Source organism: Phyllostomus hastatus, unplaced genomic scaffold (genome assembly GCF_019186645.2).
Source record: "Phyllostomus hastatus isolate PE091 unplaced genomic scaffold, TTU_PhHast_1.1 phas_contig_449, whole genome shotgun sequence".
NCBI classification, from domain to species: Eukaryota; Metazoa; Chordata; class Mammalia; order Chiroptera; family Phyllostomidae; genus Phyllostomus; species Phyllostomus hastatus.
The window spans coordinates 1,262,773-1,283,339 of record NW_025333882.1 but is presented as its reverse complement, the minus strand read 5'-3'; the positions used below and the strand labels follow the sequence as shown (position 1 = coordinate 1,283,339).

The following is a 20,567-nucleotide window of genomic DNA, read 5'->3' as shown; positions in this document are numbered from 1 at the left end:
GCACCCCAATGTGCATAGAAGCACAGCCTGCAATAACCAAGTGCTGGAAGCAACCTAAATGCCCATGAGTAAATGAGTGGATCAAAAACTATGGTACATTTACACAATGGAATACTACACAGAAGAATAAAAGGAGTTTCTACCCTTCACAACAGCATGGATGGAATTGGAGAGCATTATGCTAAGTGAAGTAAGCCAGGCAGTAAAAGACAAATACCATATAATCTCACCTATTAGTGGAACCTAATCAACAAAAGAAACAAGCAAGCAAAATATAACCAGACATTGAAATAAAGAACAAACTGACAGTAACCAGATGATGGGGAGGTAAGGGGGATAAATGGGGAAAGAAGGGGAGTGGTCATTAAGGAACACATATAAAGGATCCACACATATGGACAAAGCCAAAGGGGATGGGATTGAGGGTGGGGGGTAGTGGTGGAGGAGGCAGGTGGGGGAATGTGGAGACAATTTTGCTTGAACAACAACAAAAAAAAGAAAAGAAAAGAAAAGAAAAGGAAAAGAAAATCAGTTAATTTTAGTAACTTTTTTCACTTAATTTTCAAAATCAAAGTAAAGGTTTATAAATTTCATTATGTCAAAATCACAATATATATCATGATGCATGCTACCACAAAATTCAATTATAGTTTAAAATTGAAGATACTGTTTGTAATTGCAATGGTAATAAGACTATATGCTATAAATACAGCATAGTAACTGTTAACATCAATATTTTCCTATATATTAAGAAATATATGTAGTTAAAGTGTACTTGAATTAGTTTTGGTACATACACCATTGATAATTGCATCTTAACAAGCTGTGATACTTTATTAAATTATGTTTCAAAACTAATGACCCTGCTTGTTAATGCTTAGACAATTGACATAAATATCTCTTATTTTTTCTTTACTGTGCCTAAATATGTTTACATTTTAAGCATAAAATATGGAAAAGGTAGTTAACTTAGATCATTTAAAGTATAAGGCAAATGTTAAATACAAGTAAAATCATAAAATAAAGGGCTTAAAGTACAATGAAAACATGAATCTATTTTCTTTTTTTTCTTTTTTTTGCAATCAGAGTGATCTCTCTCTCTGCTTTATGTTTCTGAAAATAAATAAAGAAAAATCCTTTCATACTTCTTGCTTAACACTCTCTGTTCTCTCTGCTTGAAAATTCTTCCCCAAACACACTCATAACTATTGCATTCTTGCCATCTAGACCCCCAGTAGAAATAGCAATGCCTCAGAAACTCTTTTCCTGACAGCCTATTAAAAGACCCTTCTGAGTTCTCTTTCTCAATACTTTGCTCACTTCCTCACAGATCTGACTGCAATCTGCAATCTGCAATCATCCTGCTCTGTCTCTCTCCACTACAAATAAAGCTTCAAGTGGACTGGTAGTTAGTTTAACTTGCTCAGCACTGCATTCCTTGATTATAACAGAGTGGTTGCTGTACAGCGGACACAAAATGAACCAAGTTTTGTAAAAGAAATGCATTAAGATAAAATAAATATTAAAGAATAAAAATGTTTCTTCTTTTCTATTTCATTATTCAGTTGTAATGCTATTGGATACATGCATTTCAGAGAGGTGGGGAAAGCAAATGCTAGAATGAGAACTTACAAAGTAGTGTGATATTTCCAACCACAAGTAGTAGTCTTCATTGGTTGAACTTGATGTAGATCAAGTACAAAAGGAGGGGATAGATTAAATAGATGATAGATGATAGATAGATAGATAGATAGATGAAGAAATTTCTGAATATTTTTAAAATCTGGCATGAACCAAAGCCTTTATAATGAATGATCACAGACTATATATTCACTTTTCCAAATCTTTCTATGGATATCTTCTATGTGCTCTTGGAGAAAAAAGAGCTCAAAGATGGTCAAATACATTTGATATTGGAGGTTCATTTGCACAAGAAAGTCTCAGGATATTTTTAGGAAAGAAACTCATTTAACTTTGTTTAACTTTTTCTCATGCAATATATTTTGAGAAACAACAAAAATTTATACTGTAAAATAAAATAATGAAATTCAGTATAATTATAATTGATTCAGAATACCTTATTAATTTGCTAAAACTTATTTATTTGCTTGTTTTTGACAGAAATAGTATTTAAGGCAACATTTATTTGAATGATAAATATAAAATATGGCTGGCATTCTGAAGATACATTTAAATATTTTAAGAGCATAAAAAGCTGAAAACAAAGATAACTATATGTAAGAAAAAACCACAGTGAATCACAGACTTTTCAATACTGTAGTTATAATAAAGTTATTGAAGACAATAAAGGAAGAAAGCAAATAATATGAAAATATGAAGTTTGTTTGGAAAGTATCCAGACATGCAATATGAAAAATAGAGACATTTATCAAAGAAGATAAAAGATACAAGAAACATTATACATAGGAAAATGACACCTCGGTCCCCTTCAAAGAAGGCACCTTGGGACCTCACACAGTTCTCCCCACATCATTAGCAACTGCAATATGATATTCCTTCTGCTCTGGTAGCAGAAGCTGTGGAATGAATTCTGCCATAAGTTTCATGCCAAGATCCTGCATCAAAATCTTGGACACAGTGGATTTTGGAATCCCCAGATCAACTTCTAATTCTCACACTGTCAGTCACAAGCCTTCTGAATCATCTGAATAGTCTCTATAGAGGAATGTGCAAGCTTAACACAAAATTGGATCTGGATTTGTTGGTCTACTTGCACAGTCATTTTGAATGTGTTGGCCACACAGACCACATGCTCACTCAACAATGGTGTCTACCACCCTGACTGACTAGTACAGTGAAGTTGTCATTGTTCATGTATGCACATCCAGTCCCCTCCCCTTGGCAGCCAGGTTACACCGATGTCTTACAAACCACTCTCGTTATATTAAAAATGACTGGACATTTTCCTGGACAGATTTCATACATAGTAAAATCTTATTGATAAAAGTGCTCTCACAATTAAGGATTTTGAAAAATGATTCATTTGCATCTGAGCTACTCTTTATGATAGACATATTTTATGTAAAGCAGTGCAGGTAAGCAGATAAATAGCAGAAACCTTAGATTTGATGTCAGTTGAGGTTTATAATTGAAAGTCACCACTCTAAAACCAGGGATTAATTTTATAAAATGTGCTTATAAACAATGATTAATCCATGTGTTTTGAAGATGAAACATTGATTATTATCAAGAAAAATATTTATGTGAAGAAAATGAGGGGTGTATTATGGGCTCTATCATTTATTCCTGACATTGATGGGTGAACACATGTGCAGACCATTTTAAAGTACCTCATTTAATACCTGTGGTGCATTCTGTGTATCTGCTTTTATCCTTCCATGGAACATTGTCTGTTATTACAATAAATATAGCATTATTCTAGGTCTTGTCTTACATTTTCTCGAATGTATGCAACAGACATTACTAACTAGAATGCACTGAATAGAATATTGACATTTTCCAGATACAATTAAGAAAACATCATATACATTCACAATATTTTATAACTAATAAATGGGAATCAAACCCAAGTCTGATTCTCCATGGTTCATATTTCTTCTTTTATCTCAACCTGCTGCTTTGTTTCTATCATTATTTGTTTAACATCACAGACCCATTTACTGAGAATGATTATAAATGAATTTTCATTGCAAATGCCTGATTCCTTTCATATAATAGGGAAGAAACCCAGAGTCACATTTAGTACAAAACATTAAACCCAGAAAAGCAATTTATTGATTTTTTTCAAACATAGTGTTTTCTGAGTCATAGTTTATTCTTCCCTATAATTTTGTTATTATTTTAACCTTTCTTTTCTCTTTCTACAAGTAAAAATATTCCATTAAGCTATTTATTTGTGTAAGATCCATTGTTGGAATTGGTTTAAGGCTAGAAAGAGCCACTTATGTAGATAACTTCAGTGGGAAGGAAAAAGAAAAAAAAACCTATCCTTGCTATTTATTTTTGTTCTTTATAATCAAGATTCTCACAGCTGGCTGTAATCCATCAGAGAGAGCCGGGATGCAAAGCTAGCTCAATTAAGAGATGCAGGTTAGTGAATGAATTCAACTTCATATAGCATCAAGTATTCCTTAAACAAATAGTATTCCAAAAATTCATTAATTACAAAAAATAAAAAGAAAGTTATATAATGATAATAAAACTATAATGTTGAACAAGAACAGGCAAAAATAACCTATAATAGATCCCTTATCAATTTCCTTATCGTTTCACTGTTTGTATGCCCCGAACGTCTACACCTCATATAAAAATTTCTCTTCAAAAAAACTGAAACAATTTTTACATATAAAGGTAATTTAAGCTATATGCCATAAGTTTTATGAAAAAATGGAAGTAGGCCATTACTACTGAGGGGGTAAAGACACCAAGACCACAATTCATATGGATTACAATTTATTACATAAAACAAATAAAAAATTACAACAAAGGTGTTTTGAAGCTAGGATTCAATTTGCTCTATATAACACCAATCACATGGTATCTGATATTTAACTGTTGTCCCAGCAATACCTATAAACATGTTTATTTTTCTTGCAGATTGTATGAGTCTTCTAATTATGCAGTATATCAAATCTTCCCATACAATCCTATTTCCATTTTTCATCATCATTCAAAATGACAGAAAGTCCACAAACATATGTCCGCTTTTGTCTTCTATCTTTTCATCACCCCCCCCTCAATGTTAATGTTCTAAAAGTGGCTCCTTTTTCTTCCTTTTTATGTGTGGGCTAGGGAGCATATTTACTAGAATACTATGAGGAATCTTTTCTGTAAAACAATGTTTTCTTTACACATCTTTATATTTCTATAATATTTCATTCATGTGAAATTATCATAAGTAAGTATTTGGGGACTTAAGTAATTGCATTTTTACTAACATCAGCACTTCATCTACACAATAATCTTATAAATTTTGTAAATCTGAATGGTGATGATAAATAAAAGTATAAAATAGAAACAAAAAGATCTCATAATAGATGAAAGCTCATAAATTTCATTTATTTCCTTAAAAGTATCATATCTATTCATATCTTCATCACTAGTCATTAAATTAAATGTGCTTGTCCTGTGCTTGAGTCTAGACAAAGGATTAGAGTTAATATCTCCACCAGACTCAGTTGCAAGGCATAATGATTGATAAGTGGTATGTTAGGGTGTTTACAATTCTCTGCTCTCAAAGGGACATCTAAATCAGATTGGTGAAAGAAGGCTTTCTGGATAAAGATTTACATTCAAGGATAAAAATAAGTCATGGGAATCTTATTTGGAAAGTCATGGAGTATGGTTGAGCCACAGAGCTGAGGGAAAACAGGAGATGATGCTAAATTGCAAGCAGAGGCCAGAGCATTGAAAGGCTTGTCTATTATGCTAATGGTTGTCTTCAAGGCAGTAAGAAGCCACTAAAGTAATTTAGCAAGAGAGACTACTGACATAGTTGACTTTACATCATAGAAGTGTTATTAATCTGAGACATACGGCCAAGAAGAAGGTGTAGGTAGATACACTTTGCCTCCTCACATAACCAAAAGAAGGACAACAAATTAAAAAAAAAACTAGAACTTACAGAAAATCAAATTGTATGGAAGTCTGACAACCAAGGAGTTAAAGAAACATTCATCCAGACTGGTAGGAGGGGCAGAGATGAGCAGCCAGGGTGGAGAGAAATCAAGGCAAGGCAGCAGCTAGAGGACCAGGAGAGATGGTGGCTGGCAGACATGATGAGGCAGTGGATAGTGGAATGGGCTGTCCCACATTTGTGTACTGATAAACCAGGAGAAACAACTGGGGAGCTAGACAGGCTGCAGAACCCAGGATCCCAGTACAGGGAAATAAAGACTCAAAGCCTCTGACTGAAAATGCCTGTGGGGGTTGTGGTGGTGAGAAAAACTCCCAGCTTCACAGAAGATTTCTTTGGAGAGACCCACAGGGTCCTAGAGCATACAGAAACCCACCCACCTAGGAATCAGCACCAGAAGGGCCCAATTTGCTTGAGGGTAGCAGAGGAAGTGACTGAAAGCCCTTGAGAGCAGAGGTAAGTGGCATTGTTCCCTCTTGGACCACTCCGTTACACACAGTGATGCAATACAGCAATGTGGGTTACCCTGCCCTGGCCATTATCTAAGGCTCTGCTACTGACAAAGTAACAGGCAGGCCAAGACAAAAAAAAAAAAAGCCCAAATGAAAGAATAGATCAAAGCTCCAGAAAATATACAACTAGCCAACCTATCAGATGTACAGTTCAAAATACTGATAATCAGGAACCTCACTGTTTCTGAATACTGTAATCAGAAATGGTTGAGTATGGTTGCAAAATAGAGGAAAAAGTGAAGGCTATGGAAAATGAAAACAGGAAAATGTTCAGGGAATCAACAGTGAAAGGAGGGGAACTGGAATTCAATCAATGGTTTAGATCAGAAGGAAGAAATAAACAGTCAGCCAGAACAAGATGAAGAAATAAGAATTAAAAAAAAATGAGGAGAGGATAAGGAACCTCCTGGACACTTTAAATGCCCCAACATCTGAATCATCAGCATGCCAGAAGGGGAAGAGGAAGAGCAAGAAATTGAAAATTTATTTGAAAAAATAATGGAGAACCTCCCCAATCTGGCAAAGGAAATAGACTTCCAGGAAGGCCAGGAAGCCCAAAGAAGTTGGACCCAAGGAAGCACACACCAAGGCACATTATAATTGTATTACCCAAGATTAAACATAAGGAGAAAATCTTAAAAGCAGTGAGAAAAAAGAAGAGAGTTATCTACAAAGGATTTCCATAAGACTACCAGCAGATTTCTCAAAAGGTACCTTGCAGGCAAGAATGGTCTGGAAAGAGGTATTCAAAGTCATCAAAGGCAAGGACCTACACTCAGTATTCTCTATCTAGCAAAGCTACCATTTACAATGGAAGGGCAGATAAAGTGCTTCTCAGATAAGGTCAAGTTAAAGGAATTTATTATCGCCAAGGCCTTATTATATGAAATGTTAAATGGACTGACTTATCTACAAAAAAGATAAAAAATACGAACTGTAAAAGGACAGCAAACTCACAGCTATTAACAACTGAACTTAAAAAGACAAAAATGGAAACAAACTGAGCAAACAACTAGAACAGGAACAGATTCACAGAAGTGGAGATCACATGGAGGGTTATCAGTGAAGAGGGGGAAAATAGAGAATGGAGGAAAAGGTACAGTGTGTAAGAAGTATAAATGGTAGGTACAAAATAGATGGGAGGAGGTTAAGAATAGTACAGGGAATGAAGAAGCCAAAGAATTTATATGTATGACTTGCATGTATGGACACAAACTGAGGTGGTTGGGAATGCTGGTAGGAGGGGGGGTACAGGGCAGAGGGAAATAAAGGTGAGAAAAAAATGGGACAACTGTAACAGCATAATCAATAAAATATATTTAAAAGGAAGTATTATTAATCTTGTAATGGTGTGGAGTGGAACAGAGAAGGGTGTAACTCTAAGTATTTAAAATGCTTTCGCTTCTCCCCACACTTTCTGAAAGCATTCAGGTCCAGATTTGTTTTTCCCAGAGATTTCAGACTCTTTTAAAGATTCAACTATGTCTATTTCTGTATTCCTAGTGTCTATCACTGGTTATGGCACATAGCTGATGCATAAAAAGTGGGTGTTCAATAGATAAATTGAGAAGGCCTGTGGAACAATATTATATTAATCCAAGCGATATGGGATTATCCAAGTTAGGGTACACCTTCTAGATTTATTTAGAGGGAGTTGTTGAGGAAGAAGTAGAGTATAAAACATAATTTTGGGACTCTCTGAGCTTCCCAGAAAGCTCAGAGAGTCCCAAAGAGGTTGGACCCAAAGAGGAACACCCCAACGTACATCATAATTACATTACTCAAGGTAAAAATGAAGGAGAGAATTCTAGAAGCAGCAAGAGATAAGGACACAGTTACCTACAAAGGGGTTCCCATCAGAATGTCAGCTGATTTCTCAAGAGATCTTGAAGGCAAGAAGGGGCTGTAAAGAAGTATTCAAAGTCATGAAAGGCAAGGGCCTACATCCAATATTGCACTATCCAGCCAAGCTTTCATTTAGAATGGAAGGGTAGATAAAGTGCTTCTCAGATAAGGCCAAGTTAAAGGAGTTCATCATCACCAAGCCCTTATTATATGAAATGTTAAACGGACTTATCTAAGAAAAATAAGATAAAAAATATGAACAGCAAAAAAGACATCAAACTCAGTTAGTAACAACCACACCTAAAACAAAAGCAAACTAAGCAAACAACTAGAACAGAAACAGAACCACATAAATGGAGATCACATGGAGGGTTAACAGCAGGGGAGTGGGAGTAGGAGAGAGGGGGAAAAGGTACAGAGAATAAGTAGCATAGATGGTAGGTAGAAAATAGACAGGGGGAGGGCAAGAATAGTATGGGAAATGTAGAAGCTAAAGAACTTATGACACATGGACATGAACTAAGGGGGGTGATGTGGGTGGGAGGGGTGGGCAGGGTGGAGGGGATTGAAGGGGAAAAATGGGGCAATTGTAATAGCATAGTCAATAAAATATATTAATAATAAAAAATAAAACAAAAAACATAATTTTGATTTTTTTTGATAAAGAACTCAAACCAAATTGAACAAGAAGCTCAGTGTTGGACACACTGTAGTGAATATGCAGCCTTAAAGACCAAGATGCATGTCTGAGCTGGAGTTAATAGAACAGAAATTCATTATCATCAGGAGGGTTGCCTAAATTAACGACTGGATGAAGTTCTCCAATCAAGTTCAGAGTCTCTATCAACGTATTTCATTTAAATTGATTCTTCCAAATCTTTGCTTATAAGTGTGTGTGTGTGTGTGTGTGTGTGTGTGTATCCCCATCCATCAAACACATGAAACATTCAAAGACAAGACTCATTTTCACTCTAAGAATTCATTTGGAATCTATAATGAAATTTTAAAAAAGCAAAGTAAGTGTTTCTGAACTCAGATCTTGTGGGATATTTTGTAATAAAATCATTAATCTGGTGAGTTGATGTGCAGAGAATAATTATTTTAATAATGGGTATGTAAATATTTTCAAAAGGATGACCAAAATGCATGTGAGAAAGAAGCACTAACATCTTTTCACATACTGTTGGACATAGAATGCCATTTGTTATTCTTAATATACTAATTTGATTTTGAGAAACTTTACATGTTGGCTACTTAATAGACACTGGCAAGAAAACTTGGTTTTATTGGTATAAATTTCTCAAATATTCAGGGCTCTGGTTTTGTTTTGTTTATTGTTGCTGTTTTCTGGCAACACAATAAAATTTAGTTGCATTTATACTTCTTATTATCAAAATCAACTTTTTTTCTAATTATTTCTTTTGATCATCTGCACACATAACCAGCCCAATGGATAGTAACGGCTCTGAGAGAAAAATGAGTTTCCTGCAACAGCTTTATCTAAGTCAAAATGCCTGTGCAATGTGATAAGCCATCACTGTTTTATTCCTTCTAGATTGTCTGTAGGCTGCTCCACTGACAGAGATTAAGCACTTTATTAAATAACTGCTAATGTAACATGTAAGTTTCTGCATATCTTTATTTTGAGGCAGCACTATTCTTCACATTTTATAATTTGATTTCTAAAATTTAATTATGAGCTTTATTGGTATGAATCAATCATTTTCCCCCCTTACATAATAACTCCCCAAAGTAAAAGAACTTTGTATTTCTAGAAATTGGTAGTTTACATTTGACTCAAATGTAAATGTCATAACTTGGAAAACAACTATAGTCATTAAATCAGCAACATATAATGGATTATTTTGTGATATATAATCTTTCTGCATTGAATCATTTTGATTTAGTTAAAAAGGCCAAATAACATTGCAAGCAATTGGACATGAGAGTCTAAATTATGCAGGGTTGGAGAGAGAATGTGTAAGTCTAATGCATGAATGAATCTATTAAGAATAGATAAGCTTGGGTGGTCTCCGCTGAAGTGTAAAATGAATTTGGAAATACTTGGTATTTTGGTTTCCTGGTGAATCCTGCCAATCAGAAATTTTTTATTAGAGACTAGAAAGTCTCTCTTTTCTTAAAAAAAATGATCCTTACTTGATGACACATTTTTATTGATTTGAAATTAAAGAGCAGGGAGACAGAGAAACAGACAGACAGATATCAGTTGCCTCCCATACATACCCTGACTGGGATCAATCCTGCAACCCAGGTATGTTCTCTGACCAGGAATCAAACTAGCAACATTTTGGTAAATGGGACAATGTCCCAACCAACTGAACCACTTGGCCAGGGCAAGATCAGGAAGTCTCTTTAGAGAAGAGTCATTCTCAGATGAGTAATATGTTATATAACACTTCACCATATATGGAAAAGCTATTAGAAGTATACCTTAGCATTTAAGTCCACAATATACTTTGTTTATAATATCTGAATTGATATATCACACTGTGTTGTGTTTTTCTAAGATAGAGAGACAAGTTATTTAACTAATATAAGATACATAGCATTAGAAATGTGAAAAAGTGTTTTCATTTTTATACTGAACATAATAATATTCAGTGACCTCTCCAAAGCTACTATCATGACAGTTAATTCAAAAGATGTCTTGAAAATCCTCTTATTTTTTATTATATTTCCTTTTCCCACACAATTTTTCAGGTCAGAAACTTTGTTGTCATACATAGTTCCATCCTTTGTCTTCCCAAGCCCTATTGAGAATTTATCATAGTTATTAATCAATCCTTGCTGCTCTGCATTCTCAAAGCTCCCTAATCTAAGCCATAGGTCTTCTAATTACCTCCTCCCTTCCCAACATTCACTCTTCCCTCTCTCCAAATCATTCTCTACCAGGGTACCAAAGTCATTGTGTCATTGTAGATTGCATTCTGTTACTCACATAACGTCTGTTCTTGGTTTTCCATGGTCTTTGGCACTAATGTCATATCAGCCCTAATTTTCACCATTCCTGATATCCATGCCTATTGCAGTATAACTGTGAAGTCCTCCTACCATGGACTAGCATGATCTATCTTCTTACTTGGTTGTGATCTCAGTCACATGAAATGCTTTGACCAATTTTTCAATTATTCTAACAGCAAAGGCTAAAGAATTGCATATTATGCTTGCTCTCTTCTGCCTTTGCCATCTGCAAGAAGTGGGCATCCCTGGGCTAGCCTGATTCCAAGAAGAATAAGGCACAAGCAGAGAAGAACCAAAAAGCAGGTGTTTGAAGGAACCATTCAAACTGCAGACTTCCTGATGAGCCCTCTTCAGATCAATACTAGTCTGAATCCCACAGAAATGTGAGAAATAAATATTCACGTCTGTAAGCCAGGGAAGTGTTGTCATTGTGTGTATGTTACATAGAAATTTTGTGGCCTCAGCTAACTGATGTAAAGTGTCAACTTTTACTGTGAGGACCAAGACTTCTCATTATTTGCTGCCTCATTACTTAACCTTTGAAGAACTTTTGATTCTTACCTGATTTAGTTCTTTACATACTCAAATTATAAATACTATAGGCAATAAAATGTGTTAATTTCTACAGTACTTTATAATGTCCTTGGATTGCAACTAGTGAACAAAAATCCAGGATTTTATTATATATTACAGTTAGCTAATATTCTGTTATGAAAACTAGTGTTAATATTTTCCTTTTGAACATTCATTTTAGGGGGATCTTTGAAATGCTTGAGGGTTAAAAAGAAATTACCAGATAGATTGTTTCCCTAAATGCCTGAGTTTGTTTTGAAAAAAAAAAAAAGCAATGTTACTCATTCTCCTAAAGGCAAAGAAAAGATAATTTATCTGAAGAAGAATATAAAAATTCCATCAAATAGCTGTCTTTGTCCATGTTTTGGAGCTATAAATTATACAAATAGAAAATAAAAGATTGAAAGATACTGTAAAAACAAATATGGTAAGATTTATATAAATATTGCCATAATGACATCACAGCAGACTTATATTTAAAATTTCTATTTATGTGGAAGACATTTCAAGTAGATAGTCATTTGAATAATTTTAAATTTTCCTTTTGGGTTCTGAATAATCAATCATCACCTTTGGTATGAATAATTCCAATACTATAAAATAAGTGAAATGAAAAAAAATTTAAAGGTTTAATTCTATTTTGAGAAGCCAGAACTATGGAATTTACATTATAATTATGATATAATTATGTAACCACTTTTTAGAAAAAGTCAAATACACATATTATGTAATGTGTGTGTGTGTGTGTATATATATATATATATATATATATATATATATATATATATATGAAGGTCATATATCTTGTGGTGAAAAGGTATTAAAACCAAGGGTCCTTATGACTTTGATTAAATTTAGTTTTAAATTCTAACTCTGGAAATCATATCTGTGTGTTTGTGTGTTTGCGTTGCTATATATATATATATATATATATAGTCATAGGTTATGCCCTCATAGTCAAGCCTTTCCCCTCCAGATGAATAGAAAGCCCACAAGGCAGCAGAGGACAATAGCCTGGACCTGGTTTATGGTCACATTGACTGACATCTGGCAGGCTGTTATATTTCAGCTCTTGAGCCCTAAAGTGAAATGACCTCCTGGCTACTTTCCCATGATAATGGACAGAGGGACACCAGAGCTGCCCATGGAGCTGTCTGCAAGACCTAAAGAAATGATTTGTTATTAACTTTACTTCGCCTCTGTTCAATCAGCTTCCAGCAAGACCCCTAACTCCTTAAGTCATGGTGTCTTGTGACAACACCTGGGAATCCAGTCTTTAGACCATTATTTCCCCATACTCTGAACTAGAAAATTATTTAATAAACATAATTTTTATATTGCAAACTCCTGCTCATAAATTTTGGGGGGCCAGGCTATATAGGAAGATGGACTCAAATATTGGGGTCCTGGTAACAGTATGAATAAAATATAAGTATTGAGATATCTTATTAATCATTGTATTAACAATGAATTAGTGCAGAAGTACAATCATTTAGGAACAGAATGCCTTCTAATTTTATAAATAAAATATAGAAAACAAGAGGAAATTATTTCAGTAAAGGTGACTTTCTTTTATTGCATAGAACATAAGTTTCTAACATGAAGGTCACCATGCACATGCATGGATTGTGCAGATTTCCCCTAGATAATGTTTTAAATTTATATGTATTGAAAGTTATGGATACAAAATGAAACATACTTAATTATAATAGCTTCTAACATACTTAAAATGTTACTTCATAATTTATTATCTTCATAGATCTATATTCCAACCACGATTTCAAAATATATTTTTAATATTATGTGTGTTTTTAGATATACTGAAATAAAAAAGTTTTTAAGTAAAGCTTTTAAGAAACACTCTCTTTGCATTTCTCAAATAGTTTTAACTATTAAAACAATTTTAAAAATCTACCAGACTATAACAATTTGGGGGAACTAATGAATTCAGAAATTCTACCAGAGAAACAGTCAGAATATGAGTAATACTGTCTTTTACTTTTACCCAGGTTTAAGAGTCAAGATTTATAGTGTTCCATACATTGCAATGGACTTTAACCTAGGATGGAAGTCCTCATGCCCCAATTATGGCCAGTGGAGCCCTTGGAGTGGGACTCACTCTCTGGACTTCAGCATGGCTGGGAATGATGGGGGTCTGCAGTGCCTTCATCCTCATCTTAACCATTAGAGCCCAGGCATTACCTGCTTGAAATAGATAAAAAGCACTGTCCCTCATTTTGTTATTGTTTTTCTACAAAATTTCATGGTTTAAAAATAAGTTATTCTCCTAAATTATCAAGGGGAAACATAGACAACCATTAATTCAGTCTTGCCTCCATGCAATCAATGCAATCTGTACACCTGGGCCAGAATAGTCCGTCCACAGTGTCCATCTGCTTCAGCTCAAACATGCAATGGCACTTAACCACATGGTCCAGTTTTATTTTTTCAAGTGCTGTCCTATTTCCACTTCCTTACTCATTTCTCACTCATAGTAAATACATGATGAGATTATTTTCATGCTCAATTTGTAACAACGTGTTTGACCTCATCTACCATGCACATTGTTTTCTCAGGGATGTGGCATAGAGTGATAGATGGCCAGTGCGGGGCAGATTTTATAAAATTAGAATCTGGAGTTTGTTCATCTTTTCTCAATGTCAGCCACATATTGTCCTACAAGTTTTGTTTTGTCAAATACACATTTGATCATTTCCTTCTTATGTCTTAAACCCTTCAAAAGTATTATTTTCTTAGTAGCAAATCCAAATTCTTTAATAGGCCCCTTTTTGTAATCTGACTCTTGGTTACCCACCGACTTGATCTCTCATCTCCTATGACATCAAATTAAATGTCCTTCTTTACTGACAAATATTTGGAAAATCTTACCCTTAGTATCTCAATTTCTGTGAAGCATTCCTTGAACACCCAAGACTAACGTGTACCCCTTCTGTGCCCCTCTACAGACAGCAAATTTTCAGTAAATATTTGAAACTATTACTCTTAAAGTCTCTGTTTACACGGAAATCTATTATCTATAATTACTTAATGCACATTTGCATTTTAAATTAATTTAATGGAAACAAATCTATAGTTTAAGATATGAGAATTATACAAGATATGTCTGGAAAAAGTCTGGCCATTGTTAATATAGTGAGAACAGTTTGCATGACATCATTGTAACCTGGCAGCCAAGGAGAGTAGACTGGAATGTGCATGTGTGAACAATGACTTCTCTGTACTAGCCAGTGGAAGTGGTAGATGCTGTTGAATGAGCATGTGTACTGTGTGGCCTTCACATTAAAAATAACTGAGCATAAGTAAGGCAACCAATCTGCATCCAATTTTGCATTAAGCTTGAACATTTCTTCACAAAAACTATTCAGGAAACTATTCGGATAATTCAGAAGGCTACAGCTGTGGGCAACGGACAGCTTCAGCATGACAACATGCCCCCTCATGCATCACCTCTATGGCGGAGTTATTTGGTGAAACATCACATCACCCAGGTGACTGAGCTCTCATACAACCCAGATTTGGAGCCCTGTGACTTCTGGCTTCTCCCAAAGCTAAATCACCTTTGAAAGGGAAGAGATTTCATATCATCTATGAGATTCAGAAAAATAGGACGGGGCAGCTGATGGTGATTGGGAGAACTGTTTGAGGTCCCAAGGTGCCTACTTTGAAGGGGACTGGGGCATCATTGTCCTATGTACAATGTTTCCTTTATCTTGTATTTTCTTCAATAAATGGCTGCATTGTTCATATTATATAGCTGGATGCCTTGTGGACTGACCTCCTGTAAGTATTCAATATCATACTTTCACACATTAGTGAGAAAACCTTTCTCTAACATTGGAAAGGCTGCTTTTTCATAAAAATGAAGATTACAGAGATCAAGCTGTGTTGTATATGACAACACAGCAACACCAAAGGGAAAAAAAAGAATGTATAACCTATTGCTATGTTGCTAATGTAAAGTGACATTTGTGGAATACAATGCTATTCCATGTGTCTTATACTCTCTGGGGAATTCAGAATGGTTTTCTCTGGGGACTTTCATGCGTAAGTAATAAATAATGAGAACCGACTTGACATTTCCAGACATCTCACTGCTCCCAAACCTGCAGCATTTTAAAACAATCTAAAATCATGCTGACTCTCATTTCCAGCCATAAAAGTTCCTGATCTGATCTTTTACTTTAGTTTTTTATTATTGTTTATTTTGTTTTTTGAAAATTTATTATAAGTATGAAAAAGGGGTTTTAAAATACATTAATGTGTCAATTCTCCCCTTTGTGCTGTGTAAACAGTGAAGTATTATTATTTTTATTTATTTTATTTTTAAACAGCTTTATTATTATTATTTTTTCAATCATTGTTCAAGTACAGGTTCTCCCTTTGACTTCCAATCCAGCCCACCGACCCAACCCTCCCCATTACCACCCTCCCCCTAGTTTTTGTCCATATGTCCTTTAAATTTGTTCCTGTAAACCCTTCCTGCTCTCCCCTGAAATTCCCTCTTCTCTCCCCTCTGGTCACTGTCTGTTAGCCATTTAGAACACCATTCTCTTTTTTCCTGGAATCTGTACTTTATCATAAGAACATCAGTTTGTTTGCAGTCACTTCAAAGCCTGATCAAGATGCAGAGCACAAAGACAAAATGTGTACACCGAGAGGATATGAGTAGTATCATTGCCATAAACTCTAGCATTCAAACATTTTAAAAATCTGCTGGATTCATCCTTAAAGATTCTTTACGCACACATATGGAGAAAAAATAACTAAATTTTATTGAATTATTTTAATAAATTATTAGAATGAAACATTTTAATTTACATGTAACAATGGCCTTTTTTGTATTTGAAAATAAGTTCTGGACTCACTGCATGTGGTGACACCACCTTTTTGCAGTAAGAACAGTGCGGTGGTTTGCCCATGGCTCTCCCGGTCTTGGCCAGTTGTGCTGGCATAATTAGTAATAGCTCTCCCTTTCATGCTCCAAGTGGCACAGTTTTAGCAATGATGCTCTCTTAATTATAATGTGTATAGATTATTTTCCATCCTTCCCAAATATCTAATTTACTTGAAGTTAGATACTTCCAACAGCAGTCAGAAATGGAAGGATAATGATTACTACTCCTGAAGGTCTTGGGTTTTTCTTGTGGGTCAGACTCGCACTGACTAAAATCTCATATCCTACTTAATAGTTTACCCTGGATGGTATCATTACAATTTGCTTAGCTTCTCCTGACTAATCCCTCCTGCCCAGCACACCCAAGCAAGAAGCTGTACACATGTTGTGTAGACGATCCATATCATTATTAAATACAACTTAAAGAGAAGCTCAGAATAGATTCAGGCTTTCAAAAATTTGTTCAGATGAATTGTGTTTCCCTCTTCTCTACTAGTATAAAAAATATATTTTTTCACCATGTGATAGGGTTTGGTGGCAATTGTGGCAATACTATTTCCTTTTTTAAAAATCAGACTTCAACTTTTTTCTCTGATCATATTAATTTATTTTTAAAATTACTTATATTAATAAATACATATGAATTTGGTTGATAATTAAATTATTAAATTAAACTGATTTAATACTCATGAGTCTGTGCTGACTTGAAAAGTATTACATACACACACATATATGGGGGGGAGAGGGAGAGACTTTAGTTTATACAAAGAGTTTATATAAGTCTCATATGAAAGTTATTGAAGGAGCTGTTGGCATCTGAAATTCCATATTCAGAGAAGAAATTTTTGTCATTAGGCAAAGGCAACACGCTGGACAATCAAATCTGACCAGCATATGTGTGCTATTTATTAACTTTACAATTTCAAAATAAAAAGAAACATTGGCCATCTTTAAATAATGTGAGATTTTGTGTGACAATTTTGGTTGCTTAGTTACAAAAATCATAAGATCTCCAAACATCAACCCACATCTTACTTGGCTGTGAACAACTGGATGTGTCACTAGAATTCCATTTTCCCAAGATCAAAATAATCCCATTGTCTATACACTCTGTCTTTCTCACATATTTATATTACTGTCACATTTTATTTGCATCTGTTTTTGAAAATCCTATACAAGGCTTAATTTCTAGGTAAAATATGTTTGCCAGTAAAGAATTACCCTCAATCCTTAAACTTAGTGAGAAGGAATACATCAGTTTATTTCTGAGACCACACTTTGATAAAGGAGAAAATGGAGTGAATCTAAAGAAATGATGTCATTATGGGAAGAAATCGAATAGTTTCTGTTGGGGACCACAGCCCGGATCACAAAATGCAGCAATGACTGCAGTACTGTGTGAGATAGGATATGAGTGGTGGGGAGGGGGTCAGTTGAGCTTTAAAATGTTTTAGACATGACTGGCTGAGAAAGTACCCTTCATCACTCAGTACATATAACTCCCAGAGCCATAACCTTTATGGAAAGGGCACCCAATCAGATAGTGTAAGAACTTATGAAGTTAAATATTTACAAGGATTATATGCCCTGGCTAGAAACTTCAAATACTCAAATTCCTCCATTTTATAATTCTAATATATTACTTATAAAAATAAAAAAATATGATTTATCTACTTTCATATTAGAGATGCTGATGAAGAAAATAATCAAAAGAACATTTTGCTTAAAAAAGTTTTGAGAAAGAAAATTTCCCCTCAATATGATGTCATACCTTTAGGAAAAGAGAAAAATGAACATATATGTATATGAGGGGGGACTCTCCCAAAATGGAATTATCTTCTGGAGGGCAGGCCACTGGAGGTACATGCTTCCCTTAAATGTGAGTATTCTAGGAACCTATCTGTGCTTCTGTACCAGTTGGCATTGTTGTCAGAGGCTGCCTTTGGCTTCAGTGAATTTTTTTTTGAAGATTCTTTCAATGCATTTCCCGTTTCATGATGAGTGAATTACAAGTGCACCCACCCACACCACTCAGAGTGTTGAGCAGTTTTTGAGCAAAAAATGGCATGATCCCTATGCCCCACTCTCCCTATTCACCCAATTTTGCCCCAATCGACTTTTTTATGTTCCTCTGATAAAAAAAAGTCCTCAAACAGAAATATTTTGCTGATGTGGAAGAAGTGAAACAAAAAACAGCAGAGGCACTAAAAGGCATCAAAATCAACAAGTTCAAAAACAATTTTGAGCAGTAGGAAAAATATCTCAATAAAGTGTATTGTATCAAATGGAAAGTATTTTGAAGGTGACTGAAGTTCAAATATGTAAGAATAAATGCACCATTTTTAAGGAGTAAATTCTGTTTTTTAGGTCTTCTGTCTATATATATATATATATAAACATAATATATATGCAGTTTATATGGTTCTAATGTTTTGTGGCAACATATCTGTTATATTGAAATTTTATTTTTTAAAACATTTTTAGCCGTGGCTGGCATAGCTCAGTGGATTGAGTGCGGGCTGTGAACCAAAGTGTCGCAGGTTCAATTCCCAGCCAGGGTACATGCCTGGGTTGCAGGCTATAACCCCCAGCAACCGCACATTGATGTTTCTCTCTCCCCCCCCCCTTCCCACTCTAAAAATAAATAAAATCTTTTAAAAAATTTTAACACTTTTTATTGTTCAAGTATAGTTTTCTGCCTTTCTCCCCCCACTCCTCCCCTCCACCCCAGTCCTCCCCACCTCCTTCCCCTGTTTCCACCATTTGTTTTTTATAAAGATATTAAAATATAATTTAACTTTATTAACAAAAATGAGAATCTTAAATTTAACACAGGTTAACCAATTAAAATGCTGACAGGTGTTTGAAGTTATTTCAATCATTCTTAAATTAAAATGTCCAGAGCACACTTCTCAGAGCTGACCCAAACACATTACCTTTGTTGCAGCATCAAAGCAGATAAATCCTGTGCTAAAGTCAATCGTGAGTCCCATTAGATGACTTTCTACCACGCATGCATAAGTCTTGCACTAAACAGAATAGAAAACACTGTTACTTTTTATGTGATTGATATAATATCAGTATTAATAGCTATTTATGCAAGACTGTGTGAAAGCTTCTTTAATAATTTCTTGCTTATATAATAGATAATAATAATATCAGTAATTGTGTAACATAGATAGTATTATCAACACCATAATGTTAATAAAACAGAAGTCACATTGTTTCTGACCTTCCAAGGGGTATGCAGGTACAAGTTCCCAATCTTTTTTAAAGGACTATTTTTTCCTTGCACGATGCAGCCTCTCCTACTATATTGGCAATAAAACTTGTACAAAAATGTTTAGGGGTAGACAAGATTATGAAAGTTGTTTGGTCCTCCAGCTAAATATCACTACATTTTCATTTAAAAAATGCAAATTATTAAAGATTAAAGTATCACTCAAATTCTTGGCATGCCACTTTTACAGATATTGTTCAAAGAGAATTTTCAGACACATAAATAGATTCTGTGATGAAGACAAAAATATACACAAAACATCTTGACCTTAACAGTCTCTGTATGTTCACCCATGTAGCATAAGCTATTTCCCAAAGACATTTACCACTTATTATTTGCATAAACTGTTGATTATTCGTAAATCAATAATCAATGACTTTTCACACTGAGATAGAGTAATTATAGTTTTACTTACCTAAAAATTTTGGGAAGACTAGTATAATTTAGATACTAAAATATAATGATAACATGTAAAATAAAAATTTGGGGCTTTCATGCAACATGTTGCATTTTTATGTCTCTGGGCCAGTTTCATTTGCATTCCATTGCAAACTGTAAGTGGGATTTAAATAAAGAAAAATAACTGTAGTTAAACAAGGAAAAAGAAAAGGAGGGAGACAGAGAAATCTATCTTATGCAAATTTTCAAAAGCAATTCTTACATCATTTGTAAATACTGTACAGAAAACAATATATGTTTTTGTATGTACAGTATTAAATCTTATGTTTTGTATTATGTTTTTGTATACTGTATATAAAGGTGCATTGAATGAATCACATTCTCTATAATAATGAATAAATGCTTTTGCCTTCACCAAAAAGCTATATACTATATTCATATGTT

General features: G+C 34.5%; 1 protein-coding gene across 1 annotated transcript in view; it reads right to left on the bottom strand.

Moving 5' to 3' along the window:
• Positions 1–20,567, bottom strand: part of SNTG1 (syntrophin gamma 1) — a 782,410-nt gene that overhangs the window by 56,880 nt on the left and 704,963 nt on the right. The window contains exon 18 of the mRNA XM_045845038.1: positions 19,381–19,473. Within this exon, the coding sequence (XP_045700994.1) occupies positions 19,381–19,473 (93 nt within the window). The remainder of the gene's footprint in view (positions 1–19,380; positions 19,474–20,567) is intronic.